Below are 17,940 nucleotides of genomic sequence, written 5' to 3' on the forward strand. Positions count from 1 at the left end.
CAAAAGTTTCAGTTCAGGGTACGAATGCTGTCATTTATTCTTTTCTTTTCCTTTCCTTTTATATATGTTCATTTTCGGTATCACCTTATTCAATCAATCAATCAATCAAAGCCTTAATCCCAAAAGTGGGGTCGGCTAACATGAACCAAATTTGATTATTCCGTGTAGTCATCAACATAAATCTTTCTCCTCCATCCCTTACGATCCAAAACTTCATCCTCACGTAAATCCATGCACTTCATATCCTTCCTCACTCCTTCCAACCAAGTCATCTTTGGTCTCCCTCTTCCTCGTTTAATCCCTCCATGGTCCCACTCTTCCACTCTTCGCACCGGTGCACCCTCGGGTCTCCGTCTTACATGTCCAAACCAACGCAGACGATTTTCCCTTAATTTATCTACAATGCCCGCCACACCTACTTTCTTGCGAATAACCTCATTTCTGATTCTATCTCTTAAAGTGTTTCCACACATCCACCTTAACATGCGCATTTCCGTAACCTCCATCTTTTTAATATGCTCTTTCTTAGAAGCCCAACATTCTGTACCATAGAGCAACACTGGTCTTATGGCAGTCCTGTAGAATTTTCCCTTCAACTTTAAGGGAATGCTGCGGTTGCATAACACTCCCGTGGCCGCTCTCCATTTAAGCCACCCTGACTTAATCCTGTGGGTCACGTCTTGATCAATGTCACCATTCTTCTGGATGATCGACCCTAGGTACTTAAAACATTCACTCATGGTCAAATCCTTTCCATCCAAACTCACCACTTCATTGCTTGTCCCCCTCTGAGTGCCAAAACGACATACCAAATATTCAGTCTTACTCCGACTTAGCTTAAACCCTCTAGATTCCAACCTTTGCCTCCATTGCTCCAACTTGACATTAACCCCATCCTTAGTCTCATCCACCAAAACGATATCATCTGCGAACAGCATACACCATGGAACCTCATCTTGAATTGGTCTAGTTAATTCATCTAGAACCGTTGCAAAAAGAAAAGGGCTTAATGCAGACCCTTGATGCAATCCGATTGTAATAGGGAAATCTTTTGTCAACCCTCCGCATGTCCTCACATTTGTTGACACATCCCGATACATATCCTTAACTAGGTCTACATACCTTCGTGGGATACCTTTCGGTATCACCTTATTGTATGATATAATGTATTAAAGGTGAAAAAAGATTAATACTTCATGTTTTCATGTGGTGCATCCATCGCATGGGCTTGTATTCTGGTTCCTTCCCCAGTTCCCCTGAGATGGTGGGGAAAAAATTGTATATCATATCGAGAGTTGAAAATTCTCAATTTTGTCAAACAAGTTCAGAAATGTTGCAACGAAGAACAATTTCAAAGAAGGATCCTAACTTCAGCTAATCAACATCTTACGCTTCAGAATTCTGAAACATAAACTTGACAAAACTGACCCAATTCCGACTGTTCCTCGTTACGATTATGGAATTGTACTTTTAAAACTTGACCAAATAATGACTTGAATTAATTTAAGAAACAAACTTACCTAAGCTAATCATCAATCAGCTAATTGAAAAGACTCAAATAGGACCCTTGCCACACCGCACTAAAGGTCTAATCGATACTAATTCAAAGCTGAAAAAACAAACAAAGACTATCATTGTTTATTACTCATTCAAAAACTCCCAAAAATTTACCAAGACATCATTGTTTATTACTCGTATCATCATATGAAGTCGAACATGAGATGAACCCTTTCTCCTGTAAATGCTCATTCGACTTTTATTGACTAATTTAAGATTAAATAGGGTAAGTTTAATCGAGTTAAATTTAAAACAAAATGTGTTCATTTCGCATGATACACCACAAACATTTTCGGATAATTTTTAATCAAGACGAAGTTTAATTTTTTTCCCACAAATAAGTTCCAATAAAATTTCAACAGGATAAAATAAAGGAAACCCAAAAATAGAAGTGAACTTCAAGACAAAACTATAAACACAAAGTACATAATATGGGCAACGACGAGTAGCAGAGCAAAAATGGCGGGTATTGAGAAGAAGCAGCTTTTAACAGAGCTCCATGAATCTGGCATCTGTAAAATCCCTAATTCACTCACATTCTTCATTGATCCTGTTCGAATACTCAATCGTAACTACACCCAATTTAGGGTTTCCCCTTCTTCCTATTACTCTCGCTTCTTTACTTCCAATTTCACCATTGATGAACTACCAAAACAAGAACACAAATCAGAAAATGAAGAGAATTTTAGGGTTTCTGCAAGTTGTGGAAAGAGAAAACGAAACCAAAAGAAGAAGAAAAACCAGCAATGTTATTTTCTTAATGAGAAAGAATTACTAGCCGATCAACGACACCAGGTACAATTTCAATTTCGATTTAATTTTTTAGGGTTTATGTTTTACTTAATTTGTTGTAAATTTTGTGCAATTTTTTATTTATTTATTTTTTTTTCTGGGGTTTATTTGTTTGAAGGAAATTAGGCCCTTATTAGTGAAGGCACATGAAGAATTGCTAAGAGCTAAGGAGCTGTTAGATGTAATTTGCGAGCTTAATTGTGAAATTGAGGGTTGGGAAAGTTGTGTTGATTTGAATTCTGGTGGAATTAATGAAGAAGAAGAAGTTTCGTTTATTGAGCTTGGAAAAGTTTGGCAAGCTCCCTTGTATGAAATTGCTCTTGATTATACTAAAGCTAACAAACTGGTCCAAGTAAATGGAGGTTAGTTTGTGTTTATTTCGCGATATTTACTTCTGTCTAGGTTTGTTTGTTGTGTTGCTATTGGTTTCAAGCTTTCTACTGTTTGGATTTGAAGATTTTTCTTTTGTGTAGGATTATTGTTGTTTTGTTGTCTTTTTAGAGGTGGAAAGAATTTGTTGCAAATGAAGATATGATTGCTTTGAGGGGTTCACTAATACATTCATTGTCGTGCTTACGAATTTCGATGAATTGGCTTGTAGTTAAGGGGAGTAAACTGCAAATGTGCCTTTTCTAGTATGTTAATACATAAAGTTATCATCTAAGCCTTCATTACCATCTGAAAGTGTAGGAAAATAAGTTCCTTGCCACTAGTCATGTTAATCTCAACATTGTTTCACTGTGTACTATCTTAATTAAAAATGTTTTCATCCATTTTGCTCCCTTGTTGAATACTTCGTATTATGATTTAAGGACACATAATTCATTTCTTTTCAGTTCCATTTGTCATTATGCTTCTATCTCTTATTAAGGAGTTCAAGGACACCTAGTTATCATGCATCAATGTATGCAATAATTATGATGATTCTTAGGCTTTCATTCTTTGTTGGACATGCAGGTTCCCTTGACACTCAGCATGTTGATCAAAGGTTACTCCCGTTATTCAATAACTTAGTGTCAAATGAGACAAACTATGATATGGTGGCAGAATTTCAGACGACTCAGTACATTTTACCAAAAGATAGCTGCTTCTACATGGTATACTGTTTGCCTTTGCTTAATGGTTTGTGTTAGTCCATAGCTCTCTAGTAATTGCCATCATAAAAAATGCAACTTAGCTTTCATTGGACTTTACTTTAAGCATCACCATCATTGTTCTTAATTCTTATTTCTTACACAACCTTTTGTTTTTTTTTTATTTTTCTTATGTCCATGTCATAGTCTGAACTGGAGCAGATTCACACCTTAGTTCCTGGTAATGGTTGTTATGATATTTCTTCACAGCACATTGCTCCTTCATGCATCTAGTTCTAGGCTACCAAATATTGATTGTTCATTAGGATCCTTCATTAAGCTATTTTCATAAACAAGTCTGTACTTTTCTCACTTAGTAAGCAGAGGTGATGATGCAACTTGTAAGTCATACCTAAAAGCTTATCACTTCATCTCTAAGTTTATCACACTTGTTTGTATCTGTTCCTTATTCTTTATCATTGATGTAGATAGTGCCATAGTGGCTAGACAGTTAGTCTCTGTCTGCTAGTCTAAAATTTTGGACTGAGATGTTTTTTCTTATCATTGCAGCTAACTCGAAATGTGGTTTTAATTTTATAATGGTTGATCCACCATGGGAAAACAGAAGTGCATATCAGAAGTCAAAGTATGTACTACTAATAATTTTATTTTACTTTTCGCTACTGCACTGTTCTACAAATGCTTGTTGGAAGAACCTTAGAAACCTTTTCCCCTGCTAATTGAAGCCTTACTCTAGGGGGTTCATCTAAGACAACTTATAATGGTGATCAGTGATTCAATGAGCTGTCTATTGTTTTTGACATCAGTCAGTACAATTACTATGACTCAAGTCTCAAAACTTAAACCCCTTATTTCCCAATATTATCCTCAGCTAAGTGAATCATTATGGCTCTTTGTTAGGTACCCTACTTTGCCAAACCGGCACTTTTTGTCACTTCCGATTAAGCAACTTACCCATACAAGTGGAGCACTTGTAGCTTTATGGGTGACAAACAGGGAGAAATTGCGGAAGTTTGTTGAAAATGAACTGTTTCCTGCATGGGGAGTCAGATATGCAGCTACATTATATTGGTTAAAAGTACGTCATACTACTTTTGATATTTCCATTTGTACTCCATAACAGTAAAAAGAAAAATAATAAAAGGGTAGGTAGGGACGCTACTTTCTAGATTTACACAACTTGTTCATTAAGAACTGGAAGTCTTATAGATGCTACTTCATGCTGGAAATTATGTGCATGTAAAATTGTGTTTGATTTTGCAGGTAAAAGCTGATGGGTCTTTGATTTGTGACCTAGACCTCTTTCATCACCGGCCTTATGAATGCCTTCTTCTTGGATACACTGGAAAACCTGTAGGTTTTTCTGTAACTTTTAACTTATATTGAATTGATACATAAAATATCTAAAGAATGTAATGCAGGTAACAGATTCTGAGCTAACAGCCACAGGAAATTCTTTAAAAGATCAAGTAGTGATGACCATTCCAGGGGACTACTCAAGAAAGCCCCCAGTAGGAGGTATATCCATCCTCCTCTTTGCAGCTAGTACAGAGAATCTCCTCGGTAACATTTTATTGGTTGAAGACATTAGCTATTCAACTATATATATTTATAAATAGATTCAATGCTCCTTGAAAAGTTGACTTTTGAGTTTGCTGGTCATCAGATATTTCTATCCCCTCAATAGTTTCAGCCAAAAACTCTTCGCTAACCCTTTTTGTAGCAATATCAGATGAACTGCTTTGACACAAATAAGCTTCCCCGTAACAAATAGAATCACCCATCCTCTCATTCTGGCTCTTCATTGTCTTGATAATATATGGATTACTTGTGAATGAACGTGTGATTTAGTTTGTTCTTGCCATTGTCAGATTTGCTCCTGGAGTATGTGCCAGGACCCAGACCTGCTCGTTGCATCGAGCTGTTTGCGAGAGAAATGATGGCTGGATGGACATCTTGGGGAAATGAACCTCTGCACTTTCAGGACAGGAGATATTTTTTCAAGGAAGATAACTGAAAACTGCACTAATTAAAGAGAATTTTAAACTGCTGTACTGTGCTATGTTGCTTAAATATATTCAAAGACTATACAGCTTTTGACACAGATTGAGGTGAGGAATCTGAGGATCAATTGTTCTGAATAGCTCTTCAGCAGCCAAGGAAATGCAAATGATGCAGCACCCCAGGACAAGGAATGACAGATATCTCGACAAAAAATGGACAAGATGAAAGCCATCTGTTAACTTCTGCGTATCAGATGCATAGCTATGTTTCCCTCAAAAAAAAAAAAAAAAAAAGATGCATAGCTATGTTGTTGCTACACTTATGCTTTCACATTGTAAAATTTCTATGGTTCATACTCCCTACTCAATTCAGAACCAGGAGTTGAGCTCTTTGTCAATTACATATTCATCATTTATGATATCAATCAGTTCGTACTTTTGATATTTTATTGTACGAGTCACTGTTTCCAGAGACATTTGGAAGTTGAAACCACGGCATGTCAAGAATTGTTGAAAGGCTCTCATTCATATATTACGGAGTATAATGTTTAAAACGGGGTTTACTAAAATTCAAATGATGCTAATGAAATAAATGTGTTGGTGCGCGCTTTGTTTCTTTAGATTTCAAAAGTATTGTTCCAAAAAAGGCTAACCTGGAACAAATATCTTGGATTTATGTTATTAATAATTTCAAGGTCCAATAATTATTAATAACACAGGTCCCAAGATATGTCTAAAGTCGGTTCCAATCTCACTTTGTAGTCTATGCTGTGATAGGTCAACATCTTTTAATCTGACCTGAATTCTTAGTACAGCAAGCATAAACCTGAAGATTAAATTTTCATTTTGTTGAAGCTACTTAACCCAATATATGATGTATTGAAAGCTTGGGATTTAGTATTACATATTGCCTGCATAGTGGGCATACTGCATTTAACAAGTTCACTTTTTGCAATATATAATCCTGTCAAGCTCTTTTTTATGGTCCAAAAAAGGACCACTTTAATGGAGTTTTAGAGCATGAATGCGACAGAAAAGACTGATAACATGCTAGATGCTGGACCAAAGGGTCCAAAATGACATTTCAGAAACAGATTTTTAGAATATCATTACAAGATCCAAAGCATCTGTCGAAATCCATTTCTAATTGGCACAAAAGACTGGTTATAAATCCCATACAAATCTTTAGCAAACTTGAATACCAGTCTAGAAATAGAAGTCTCAATTCAACTACAAAACCGTCTGCCAAATCTAAAATTTGTTTTAAAGCTTTATAAATAAATGGGACTTCCTGACCAATACAATAATTCAGATTTCTTTGTGAAAGATTGGTCATTGAATTGCATAGGTAGCCAGTTAGTGTGAATGTCCAGCCGATAGCACAAGATATGGTCAACCAAAGCATTGATTTCAGACTTTGCAGCTTTTTTCTTCGAGCAACAACAGCTCTTTAATTGTAGACCATATACTTGGGGGTTGCACTGAACTTCTGGTAACCCTTAATGACCTTGTTCACAGCATCAAGGAAATCTTTCTCTGTCACTGTCTTCCTCCTAGCTCGAATTGCATACATTCCAGCTTCAGTGCACACACTCCTTATATCAGCACCTGTAACAGTTTTTGTTAGATTGACATTTTCCTTGACATGATACACAAAACACTTTTTCCAGGAAAAACAAACTTTATACGGGTTAGGGTTTTTAATTCTTTTAGGAGCTTAGAACATTAAACAAAAAGAGAGTTGCACATATAGATTCAGATTGTCACCTGTAGAGTTTGGGCAAAGGCGGGCAAGAAGCTCAAATCGGATATCCCTTTCACAGTTCATGGTCCTGGTATGGATCTTGAATATTTGTGTCCTACCCTCCAGATCTGGAAGGCCAAACTCAACCTTCCTGTCTAATCGACCAGGACGCAGTAGAGCTGGGTCAAGAGTGTCGGGTCTGGGACAAGATAGCAATATGAGAATTATCACTAAAAAAGAAAGGATGATAAAGAGATGCCATCTTGCCCTTCAAGAACAAAGTTTACCTGTTTGTGGCCATAAGAACCTTGATGTTTCCACGAGCATCAAACCCATCAAGTTGATTTACGATTTCAAGCATAGTACGCTGAACCTCATTGTCTCCTCCAACACCATCATCAAAACGTGCACCTCCAATAGCATCAACTTCATCAAAGAAAACAATACACGCCTTCTTTGATCTTGCCATCTGAGCACACAGGAATCATATATACTTAGCACAGGAAAGGAAGTACTTAGAAAAACTAGAACAGTAGAACCTCTAAACATACCTGAAATAGCTCACGAACCATTCGGGCACCCTCACCAACATACTTTTGGACAAGCTCACTCCCAATAACACGAATGAAGCACGCATCAGTTCGATTGGCAACAGCTCTGGCCAAAAGTGTTTTTCCAGTACCAGGAGGACCATAGCATAAGACTCCCTTGGGAGGATCTATTCCAAGTTTAACAAATTTCTCTGGGTGAAGCATGGGTAATTCAACAACCTACAACCAAAACATAAAAAGAGGTTTACTTGCATGTCAAAAGAACTTCAAAAAACAGCAAGACACCTGATTTCAGAAACAAGACGAGCCTCTTCTTGTTTTACAACGAATACTAGGTGCTTGTTTGGTTGGAAGATATTTCCCTTGGAAATGGAAATTCCTAGGCAATAGCTAAAATATGTTGTGCTTGGTTAGAAATTTCCTAGGAAATGAAATTTCCAAGAGAAATGTAAGTTCCCACATAACATGGGAAATAACTCACCAAGCCTAGGTGAGTTAATCCCTACAATGCATACGAAGTTATTTCCTAGGAAATACTAATACCCATAATGTCAACCAAACACTTTGGCAAAATTTGTATGCAATTAGCAAGGGAAATAACTTCCCATGGTATATTATTTCATGGGAATTTATTTCCCATGTTGAACCAAACAAGCACTATGCAGCAACTTCAAAAGTAAGCAAAACAAACTCACTTCTCGCATCTTTTCAATTTGCTCTTTGCATCCACCAACATCATTATATGTCACATCTGGTTTCTCCTCTACCGTCATCATGGTCACACTGGGATCAATCTTTGGTGGCAAAGGAATCTGGATCTGGTACTTGTTTCTATCAACACTGTAACAAGCATGATATAAAAGATATAAATTATGTAAGCAAAAGGATCAGATTAAACATGTTAAGTATCAAATTCAGGGAAACAAAAAATAGTAAACAAGTAAAACGGCATGTCTAATCTGCTGAAGAGAAGTCACAGAACAACAAGCCATCTCAAGTTTGAAAGCAATAAATGCAGTGTAAGGCATGTCGAATTCAAATGTAAATCTAATAGATCATAGAATATAGTGTGGGGTTAAACCTAATACCCCAAATTTTGAAATCATATTTTGAAGTCAGTACACAAATCACATCTCCAGCAATTTGGATAAAGCAATTTATAATCAACCCACAAAATACATTTCTACCAAATTTTGAAACTGCATCCACCATTAAAATTCACGGAAATCAAATGGCTAAGTTAAGCAGTGAAAACCATTGACTAATAGCCAAAAGGCCCAAAAAAGCCTCTGCCTGCATAGTGACCTACATGGGCACACTTATATCAAACAGGAATGATTGGAAAATCCTCATAATTCATCTGCTGAAGTTCTGAATAGCTGGGATATCCAGTTACCTAACTTTAGGCTCCACATAGGCACATACCAGTATACTACTAGTAAAAAAAGAAACCACTCGTATATATTTAAAACATAAAGCATATAGCAATACATTTTCCCAGGTATACTGTGGAATTTTACTAAATCAAATTCACTTTTGTAAGATGCATCACGGCGAAAAAATATTTTAAAATGTTGATCGAAGTATTACAACAAAAATAGAAAAAACCAACATACCCAACACGCATGCCTTCTTCAATATCGGTTGGAGAAACTTTATCTCCCAGTCCAACAACAAACTGAAATTTTAAAATAAAAACAAATATTAGAAAGAAAATCATAATTACAGAAAGGAAGTAACCATGCATATAGACGTCTACGTACAAGTGTATAACCCATACAAATATATCCAGAAAGAAAGCAATTCCTAAAATAAATAAATGTGCACTAATACACTAGCAAACAACAAGACATCTCTTTGGAATATTCTAAAGAATACCAAAAGCCTGACACCAACTGCGAACAAGATGCAACATAGCACAGAAAATTACTGCAAGGCTATGATTAAAAAGAGAATCACAACAGAACATAGTTTTTACCAAAAAAAAAAATTAAAAAAAAAATCAAAATGAAAAAGCGCTAAAAAGAAAAGAGAGAAAAAAGGAAGGAAAAGAAATTATGGAAATGGTAAGCTTGAGTACCTTTGCAATTTGCTTCACATTGATCACATACTTTGCATCTTCAGTGTTCGGATTGATTATCTTGGTGCATCTTGCAACCTGCTCAACAATAAAGGCATTTACCATAAGTATTCAGAACTTAAAGTGTAAAAAAAAAGGAAAGAAATTACAGAAAAACTACACATAGACAGTACCTGGAGTGGTTGCTCCTCCTGCATCATTTGCTTATCAGAGACAAGATCCCACTGGCTAGGAGCTGCCAATCCAGTATCAGATTCCTTGATACCTGTTATAAAATAAAGACCATTAATTCAAATGAGAAAGATTGGCAATGTAGCATAATGCAATCTCCAACAAAACTTAGCTCAAACAGTAACTGAACCACACACTCATCAGTAAACAAACATGAACACATCATTTGTCACAATCAGAGACAAGAGTAAAATGCTCACAAGTGTAGGGCACCCTGAAAGCCATTTACCTATAAAAATAATACAAGTCCACTGGAAATTTCTGTAAATTAGGCCCAAAGGTTGATAGAGTTGTCATAAGCTTTACTTCTTAAGATTTAGGAATATCCTAAGCTGTCTGGACATCATTAAGACATAACAATTGGAAAATCTCCTTCCACTGATATCCAATTAATCCAAAACAAACTCATAAAGGCTAATCAAATTCAAATTAGGGGCAGCTTGCCAACAAACACACGGTACCCTTCAAATATTAATAATATCATTTCAACATTGGCAGCAGATTAATAAAATGATCCAGATCAGGAGGCATATGAAGGGGCAATAGTAGTAGTTCAATCAACTATCCATACCAGTAACTAATAAGAAGTAGATTTTTGCAAAACACATCTTCTTGAAGCAAAAAACAAAATAAGAACTTTGCGTACCCTTCACAATTTGAAAAGGTGTATAGTACTATAGTGCAACAAAACAAGGGAGACGATAATCTAACTGAGACATTACCTTGTACTTATAAACTATCTCAAGATTAAGGGATTAAAACTATACCAGCATTTTACCCACAAGAATGATACAAAAAGATAATCTTTTCTAAGTTGATTAGGTTAGAGGGAAAAATGAATTCAATCAAGAAAGTGTCTTGTAAATCAATACATAATCATACATACCAATTAAGTCATTAACTTTTTTTGCCATATCCTTAATCTCCTTCTCCGCCTTCTTGATGCTAGCTGAGTAAGGTCCCAATCCCTGCATAAATGATCAAATTAACCCCAAGAGAATAACAATACACACATAAAATCTTTCAAACTTCACTGGAACATATCAAGACTCATATGCCTTGAGAGTTAACACATAATCACCATATATCTTTTATTCATTAACATCCCATAAGAAGGAAAACACAACAGTGCCTATAACAATGTGCCAGAAAGCACTAGTAAAGAGCCTGTTTTCAGAAAGGCTTCTAGGTCCCCTGAGCATCCAATATTAAATTTCTTAATTATGTGTTCTCCAAAAAATTCAAAAAGAAATTTTTACAACTTCAACATATATTTTCACAAGGCATCAATTTTAAACAAACAAAGAAAAAAAAAAAAAATCGAATCGTGGGTTCCATACACACTACAACCCCTATATGAACATAAATTATATAACAAAAAAAATTAAAATTTTGTTCCTGAAAACTTAAAGTATCAATCTTATACTTCAACCCTAGCACTAACCTAAAAATTGCATCTTTCACTATTCACTACCTTCAGTAAGAAATCAACTGATAAAATAACAACATTTATCAACACAATTTATCAAAAATCGCAAATTATACAAGCACAGAAGATCGCAGAAATAAAATTTTCACTTCTCACACAATCTGACACTCGCAGATTTCAATCGACAGCCATAAACCCTATCATTCAAATTCCGTAAAATTCAGCATCAAAATCATATTTTAAAATCCATAAGCACTCCAATTAAACAAAAAAATAAACCCTAATAATTTCAATACCAACAAATCGAAGGTAATACTAGCAAGAAATTAAGCAAGAAAAAAGAAAGTAAATTAGGGTTAAGAATTACATAGGTTTTCAGAAGAGCGATATCATCTTCATCTAAAGGACGGGGATTCTTCTCGTCCTTGAGATCATCTTCGTGGTCAATCGCCATTGTTGAGTTGAGGGATTTTCTCTCTCCTCCGCTTTGTATAAATACTCGTAGTTGCAAAGTTTTCTTGAAGAACAAGTGAGGTGAGTTCTAAATAAGGAATTAAAAGAAAATAATTGCAGAAATTTAATTTATAGGAGGAAAGACCCAAAAACATAATATTTCGTCTTACATTTGGAATCGGATAAAACAGGAAATTGGGTTGGGTTAAGTTGTGGTTATTGAAGCCCATTTATAAAGCGTTTGTTAGCCCAAAAGTTTTCGATTTTATGGAAATATTTTAATTAATAGTAGTTGTTAAGTCCGTGTGTTGTCCGAATTGTATTGAATTGAATAATTTTTGTAAATAATTTAAATTCGTTAGGTTCGTTTTGTAAAATACCTAAAGATTCTTAAGGTTATCATCATATTGTTGTAAATAATACTCTTTTTTCTATAAAATATATATATATATATATATATATATATATATATATATATATATATATATATATATATATATATATATATATATATATATATATAAAATAATACTCTTTTCAATGGTATAACCATTAATACGTAGTATATTACTTTCCTATCCTAAATTACACCATATCACATGATACGGCGCACCTATATGATATTGGTACTCCCTAGGGCTCTTGAATAATTCATATGTTATACATGAACTCGTAGACAGATTATGGCCTATGAAAACAATAGAAGTTGTTAAGAGAAATGAGTATTCAGTTGTTTAGATTGCTCAACCTTATAAGCTGTACGTATATTCAAATAACAGAAGTTACAAGCACCCATAATACGTTAGCTTCGCTGAGATTAAGATAGAACCTTACTTCTTGCAAACTGCAAAGAGTAGATACTTGAAAAATGTAACTACACTACTAACAAATACTGTAACACAAAGCAGGAACAAGTCTAATGTTTATGAAAGTAATAGTATTTTCATACGAAATATTACAGAAACTTCAGATGTTCTTCACACAAAAAAATATTGTTTTGGTCAATTACAGAATAATTCCCTAAGTTTAATTGTAGTCCCTTTCATCAAATTCAGAGATATATCTTGAGTAATTGACCAGCAAACCAAGTCCACCCTTTGACCCAAAGTAACTAAGGAAGCATATAATCTGAACTTCCATCATCAAGGCATCCAATGAAAGAAACGATACAAAAACACACCCACAATCACAAACAATGCAGATATCTCAAAGCAACAGACATCTTATCTTCATACTACTTCGGTATTCCTTCCTTTTTTGTTATCAGTACACGGAAGCTTGCAATCTGCAAGACCAACAATCTCTTCTCGCCTTTTCTGAACCTCTTACCTCTCCTTTGGGTCCACTGAATTGGAGCACTTCCTCTGATTGCTGCTCCTCTTGGGAAGGAATTGGTTGTGATGATAATGGCAGGATGACGCGTTTGTGGATTCCTGGTAGAGAATTGACAGGCTACATATCATCTTCGCTAGGGAACCTTACAAGTCTCTCTCAGCTTAACATTTCTTATAATTTCTTAACTGGTGTTCTCCCTGCAGGAGTTTTTAGTTCATTAAGTAGCCTTGAGATCATTGATATAAGCTCAAATCATTTCAAAGGAAATTTCTCAGCTTCCTTACCTTTGGGATTGAATCTGACGAGTTTTAATGCTAGCAACAATGAATTAACTGGTCATTTTCCTTCAACCATATGTACAACTTCGCCTTTACTTAAAACTCTGGACTTCTCTCGCAACTTTTTCAATGGAGAAATTCCTGTTGGCTTAGGCAAATGCTCCAACCTTGAAGTTTTTCGAGCAGATTGTAATTATCTGTCTGGAGAACTCCCTGGTGATATTTACAGCTTGCAGTCACTGGTGGTATTATCATTGGCTGCAAACAATTTAAGCGGAACCATAGGAGAAGACATACTGAGCCTTACCAACCTCAGGATTATTGAGTTGTATGGAAATTACTTTACTGGGAAAATTCCTCAGGATATCGCGAAGCTCTCTAAATTAGAGCAACTGCTTCTTCACCTCAACAACTTTAGTGGTTCGATACCAGCATCCTTGATGAACTGTACACAACTCATAAAGCTTACTTTACGAGGAAATAATCTACAAGGCAACATCTCTGCACTTGATTTCTCAAGACTTGTTCAGCTCCAAATACTTGATATCGGTCACAATAACTTCACTGGAAATTTACCACAGAGCTTATTCTCATGCAAGTCACTAACTGCAATAGGTGTAGCAAGTAACAGGTTAAGTGGTGAAATTTCTCCCAACATAGTGGAGTTGAAATCTCTTTCTTTCCTCTGTCTCTCGGGCAACAACTTCATCAACGTATTTGATACAATCAGAATTCTGGCAGGTTGTAAAAATCTTGAGACCTTAATCCTATCAAATAATTAGTGGATGTGTGGAAACACTTTAAGAGATAAAATCAGAAATGAGGTTATTCGCAAGAAAGTAGGTGTGGCGGGCATTGTAGATAAATTAAGGGAAAATCGTCTGCGTTGGTTTGGACATGTAAGACGGAGACCCGAGGGTGCACCGGTGCGAAGAGTGGAAGAGTGGGACCATGGAGGGATTAAACGAGGAAGAGGGAGACCAAAGATGACTTGGTTGGAAGGAGTGAGGAAGGATATGAAGTGCATGGATTTACGTGAGGATGAAGTTTTGGATCGTAAGGGATGGAGGAGAAAGATTTATGTTGATGACTACACGGAATAATCAAATTTGGTTCATGTTAGCCGACCCCACTTTTGGGATTAAGGCTTTGATTGATTGATTGATTGATTGATGAAACTTTACCTGCTGAAAAGAGCTTCATAGGGCCAGCTGAGTTCACTAACCTGCAAGTTCTTGCTCTCGGAGGATGCAACTTCAGAGGGCGATTTCCAGAATGGCTGTTGCATATCAACAGCCTAGGAGTTCTGGACCTGTCATACAATCAGATAACAGGTAGAATTCCAGATTGGTTTGGTACTTTGCCAAGCCTCTTCTACTTGGACTTGTCAATGAATCGTCTTTCAGGAGAATTTGCGCTGCCACTCAACAGTTTTCCAGCATTAAAATCAGAGGGGTCTGCTCACAAATTGAGCCAAAGCAACCTCAAGCTCCCAGTATTTATTGCTGCCAACAACACCACAAGACAGCAATACAATGAGCTCTCAGTCCTTCCACCAGCAATATACCTCAACGGAAACAACCTCAGTGGTAATATCCCAGTTGAGATAAGTCGATTACAGAATCTTCAAATACTTGATCTGAGTCTAAATCATTATTCAGGCAACATCCCTTCAGAACTTGGGAACCTCAGAAACCTAGAAGTGCTCGAACTTTCTCACAACAATTTGAGTGGGGGGATTCCAGCATCACTGCAAAGCCTAAATTTCTTATCTAAGTTCAATGTTTCATACAACAACCTCGAGGGACCAATACCTACAGGAGGTCAATTTTCATTCTCAGAATGTAGTTATTTAGGGAATCCAGGGCTATGTGGTGGAATCCTGGTACATAATCCATGTTCACATCAATCTGTTCCAGAAGCAAGTCATCATGAAACACCTGATACAAATAAGAAGACATCTTTTATTAAAGGATTGATAACTGGTTTCTCCACAATTTTTCCTTCCGTACTTGCAATTCAAGCTTACCGCCATAGAAGGATCCTTTTTTACAGAAACAGGCAATGAATGGGACACTCTTGTCTATTAGTCTACAATGGTTTTAAAAAAAATCCTTGTTATATTTTTAACCCGAGTCATTTGTACAGGATACTTGATCAGAAGTTCAGAACCACTGATTATTTCAGGGGGAACAAATGCCAAAAACCAAGGATAGAGAATGAAACATTATAATGATTGTATAGAAATTACCCTTCTAGAACTATATTACTCTTACTAAATTATTTTGTTATGATATGGATTTCACTGTGAGTGATCTATTCACCACCTCAACCTCAACTAGAATATGTGTAAACGTTGTATAAGATTTAAGCCTGTAATTAAGTATTCGTTAGTGTTTTCTTCATTGTTGTTCTGTGACGAAGCCACTAAGTTTTTGTTTGTGTTTCTTCAATGTAATTTTGTGATAAAAGAATTATTTTATCCTCATATCTTCTATTCTAAAACTCTGAAGTATCATTGCCAGAACTATATATCTTTATCTTTGATCTCCCATATATAAAAGTAGTTTCCAAAATAATGGAGTTTTATACTAAGTACAAGAGTTCCATTATAATAAACTACATAAAGTTTTCTCAAGTTTTAAAGTTTCCTTAAGAATAAACTACAAAGAGTATAAATTGTTTATAATAGAATTCTATTAAAATGGCAAAGTAAACGTCTTGACCAACAGACCAAGTCCACCCTTGACCAAAAGTAAACAATTAATTAGTATCAAAGTGATGAAGAGGACAGGGTAACTTTGTTGTGGCTACCCTTGAGAGGATTAAAAGGAAGCATCTCCGCTTCGCTTGGAAGCCTTACAAGCCTTTCTAAGCTCAATCTATCCTATAATCATCTAATCTCAGGATCATCAAGCTGTACTCGAACAACTTTGCTGGTACGATCCCTCAAGAAATAGGGAAACTATTTAAACTGGAGCAATTGCATCTTCACATCAACAATCTCAATGGCAAAAAAGAATATCATAGTGAATGAATGGAACTCCAAACAAACTCTTAGCTTTCTTATGAGTCTGCAATATAAGAGAAGATAATGCAAAATATCTGTAACACCCCCGATTTACTAATTAATAATAAACAAGAATTAAAGGAAAATTAACGACCTTTAAATAAAGTAGGCGTAAGAATCAAACAAATCTGCTGAAGTGCAGAACAAAGTAGGCGTAACATAAAATCCAGACAAATTAGGGTCTAAATCCTGCATAAGAACACCACAGCCAAGGCAAATTTGCAGCATTTGAGAAGCAATTTCATCAAATTACTTTCTCTAATCAAATTACTTAAGATGCTAACCTAGCTGAAAATCCTGAAACTGAAAGTACTGAACTACTGCTGGTGCAAAATGAAATATTTGAAAGGATAGATGATTGAAGCCATGCCAAATAGCCACAAAAACAAAGCACAAACAGTTTAACAGAGTAAATATAATGCAGAAGCAATCAGAAAGGGATAAGTAACAGAACCCGTACTCTTTCTCGTCAACACTCTTTCTTAGTTACACATTTGCATATATGAAGAGGTTTAATAGGTAGTTTCCACATAATATTTATCCAAATTTCATCTGGTAGCTCGCCCAATCTAATATCCTTACATTTTGCCCATCCATTCTTCTTCTTTATTCAGCCAAACCAATTGTTTTTGTTTTTTTTTTTTTTTTTCTCTAGGAAACATAGTCATTGCCAAATTAAATTTTTAGTTATCAAACCTTGCTGACTTTATACCCAGAATTCAATCAAGCTTTATTCCTTCAATCAGCCCAAAAAGAAAGAATCTTTAAACCCCCAAAAAAAACTTTTATTTTCTAGGCATCAGAAAGTTAAAAACCAAATTCATGGAACCAAATAATTAAGTGTAAATAAATAAATAAACCCTAACCTCAAAAAAGCTTCAGTCTTGGGAGTTGGCGGTGAGGGAGAAGGTTATTCAGGAGCGTTGGGAGGCAGTTTGAGGTTAGGAGAATCAGGAGCCGCATTGATCTTTTTTTTTTTTTTTTTTTTTTTGTGTGTTTCACCCGGTCATATATAACAATCTTGGGATCTTGTGAGAACCACTCTTATGGTAAGTATATGGTACTATTAGGGTTGGGCACAATAGGTTAAGCGTACCGTTTAGTCTTAACGGTACGATTAACCGTTATGTTGGTTATTAAAAAATGCGAACCGTAACCGTACCGTTAAGGAATAGTTAACCAGTATCAGTTACCCGTTCCTTAACGGTACGGTTACAGATAAACCGCTACTTTTTTAATAAATTTAAAATCAACATCGTATTTTAATTTAAACCTTAAAATAAACAATAAATTTCATGTTCAAATTAAGAGTACATTTCGATA

The 17,940-nt window shown here is 35.6% G+C and overlaps 2 protein-coding genes and 1 pseudogene across 4 annotated transcripts; 2 read left to right on the top strand and 1 right to left on the bottom strand.

Moving 5' to 3' along the window:
- Positions 1-1,948: 1,948 nt before the first annotated feature.
- LOC145570181 (methyltransferase-like protein 2) lies at positions 1,949-5,981 on the top strand. Of its 3 annotated transcripts, none has more exons than XR_014096398.1 (9): positions 1,949-2,352; positions 2,468-2,711; positions 3,307-3,446; positions 3,630-3,663; positions 3,993-4,068; positions 4,344-4,521; positions 4,707-4,796; positions 4,872-4,961; positions 5,315-5,453. XR_014096398.1 is itself a non-coding variant. In XM_081629199.1 (9 exons), the coding sequence occupies exons 1-9, from the start codon at positions 2,017-2,019 to the stop codon at positions 5,458-5,460; spliced, it is 1,386 nt and encodes a 461-aa protein (XP_081485325.1). In that variant the 5' UTR covers positions 1,949-2,016; the 3' UTR covers positions 5,461-5,981. The 3 variants fall into 3 exon arrangements, 2 of the variants coding, with proteins under 2 accessions (XP_081485325.1, XP_081485326.1); XM_081629199.1 differs by having other exon boundaries at positions 4,865-5,006; positions 5,315-5,981; XM_081629200.1 differs by having other exon boundaries at positions 4,865-4,961; positions 5,315-5,981.
- A 513-nt stretch (positions 5,982-6,494) lies between these two features.
- Positions 6,495-12,042, bottom strand: LOC145570182 (26S proteasome regulatory subunit 7). Its single transcript, XM_081629202.1, has 10 exons — positions 11,849-12,042; positions 10,939-11,020; positions 9,995-10,086; positions 9,822-9,899; positions 9,358-9,419; positions 8,437-8,581; positions 7,742-7,960; positions 7,478-7,659; positions 7,214-7,389; positions 6,495-7,054 (listed from the first exon to the last, which is right to left on the bottom strand). The coding sequence occupies exons 1-10, from the start codon at positions 11,933-11,935 to the stop codon at positions 6,897-6,899; spliced, it is 1,281 nt and encodes a 426-aa protein (XP_081485328.1). The 5' UTR covers positions 11,936-12,042; the 3' UTR covers positions 6,495-6,896.
- Positions 12,043-13,129: 1,087 nt separating this feature from the next.
- LOC145570752 (receptor-like protein 2 pseudogene) lies at positions 13,130-15,615 on the top strand (annotated as a pseudogene).
- Positions 15,616-17,940: the final 2,325 nt, after the last annotated feature.

Source organism: Chenopodium album, chromosome 12, assembly GCF_948465745.1.
Source record: "Chenopodium album chromosome 12, dcCheAlbu1.1, whole genome shotgun sequence".
NCBI classification, from domain to species: Eukaryota; Viridiplantae; Streptophyta; class Magnoliopsida; order Caryophyllales; family Amaranthaceae; genus Chenopodium; species Chenopodium album.

Bases quoted from the DNA above. Each gene is read 5' to 3' on its own strand.
- LOC145570181 (XM_081629199.1), top strand. From the start codon at position 2,017: ATGGCGGGTATTGAGAAGAAGCAGCTTTTAACAGAGCTCCATGAATCT. The intron at 2,712-3,306 runs GTTAGTTTGTGT...TTGGACATGCAG, and splicing joins ACTGGTCCAAGTAAATGGAG to GTTCCCTTGACACTCAGCAT. The intron at 5,007-5,314 runs GTAACATTTTAT...TGCCATTGTCAG, and splicing joins TAGTACAGAGAATCTCCTCG to ATTTGCTCCTGGAGTATGTG.
- LOC145570182 (XM_081629202.1), bottom strand. From the start codon at position 11,935: ATGGCGATTGACCACGAAGATGATCTCAAGGACGAGAAGAATCCCCGT. The intron at 7,390-7,477 runs GTAAACTTTGTT...ATCTTGTCCCAG, and splicing joins GTTCTTATGGCCACAAACAG to ACCCGACACTCTTGACCCAG. The intron at 7,055-7,213 runs GTGACAATCTGA...AAACTGTTACAG, and splicing joins CCTTTGCCCAAACTCTACAG to GTGCTGATATAAGGAGTGTG.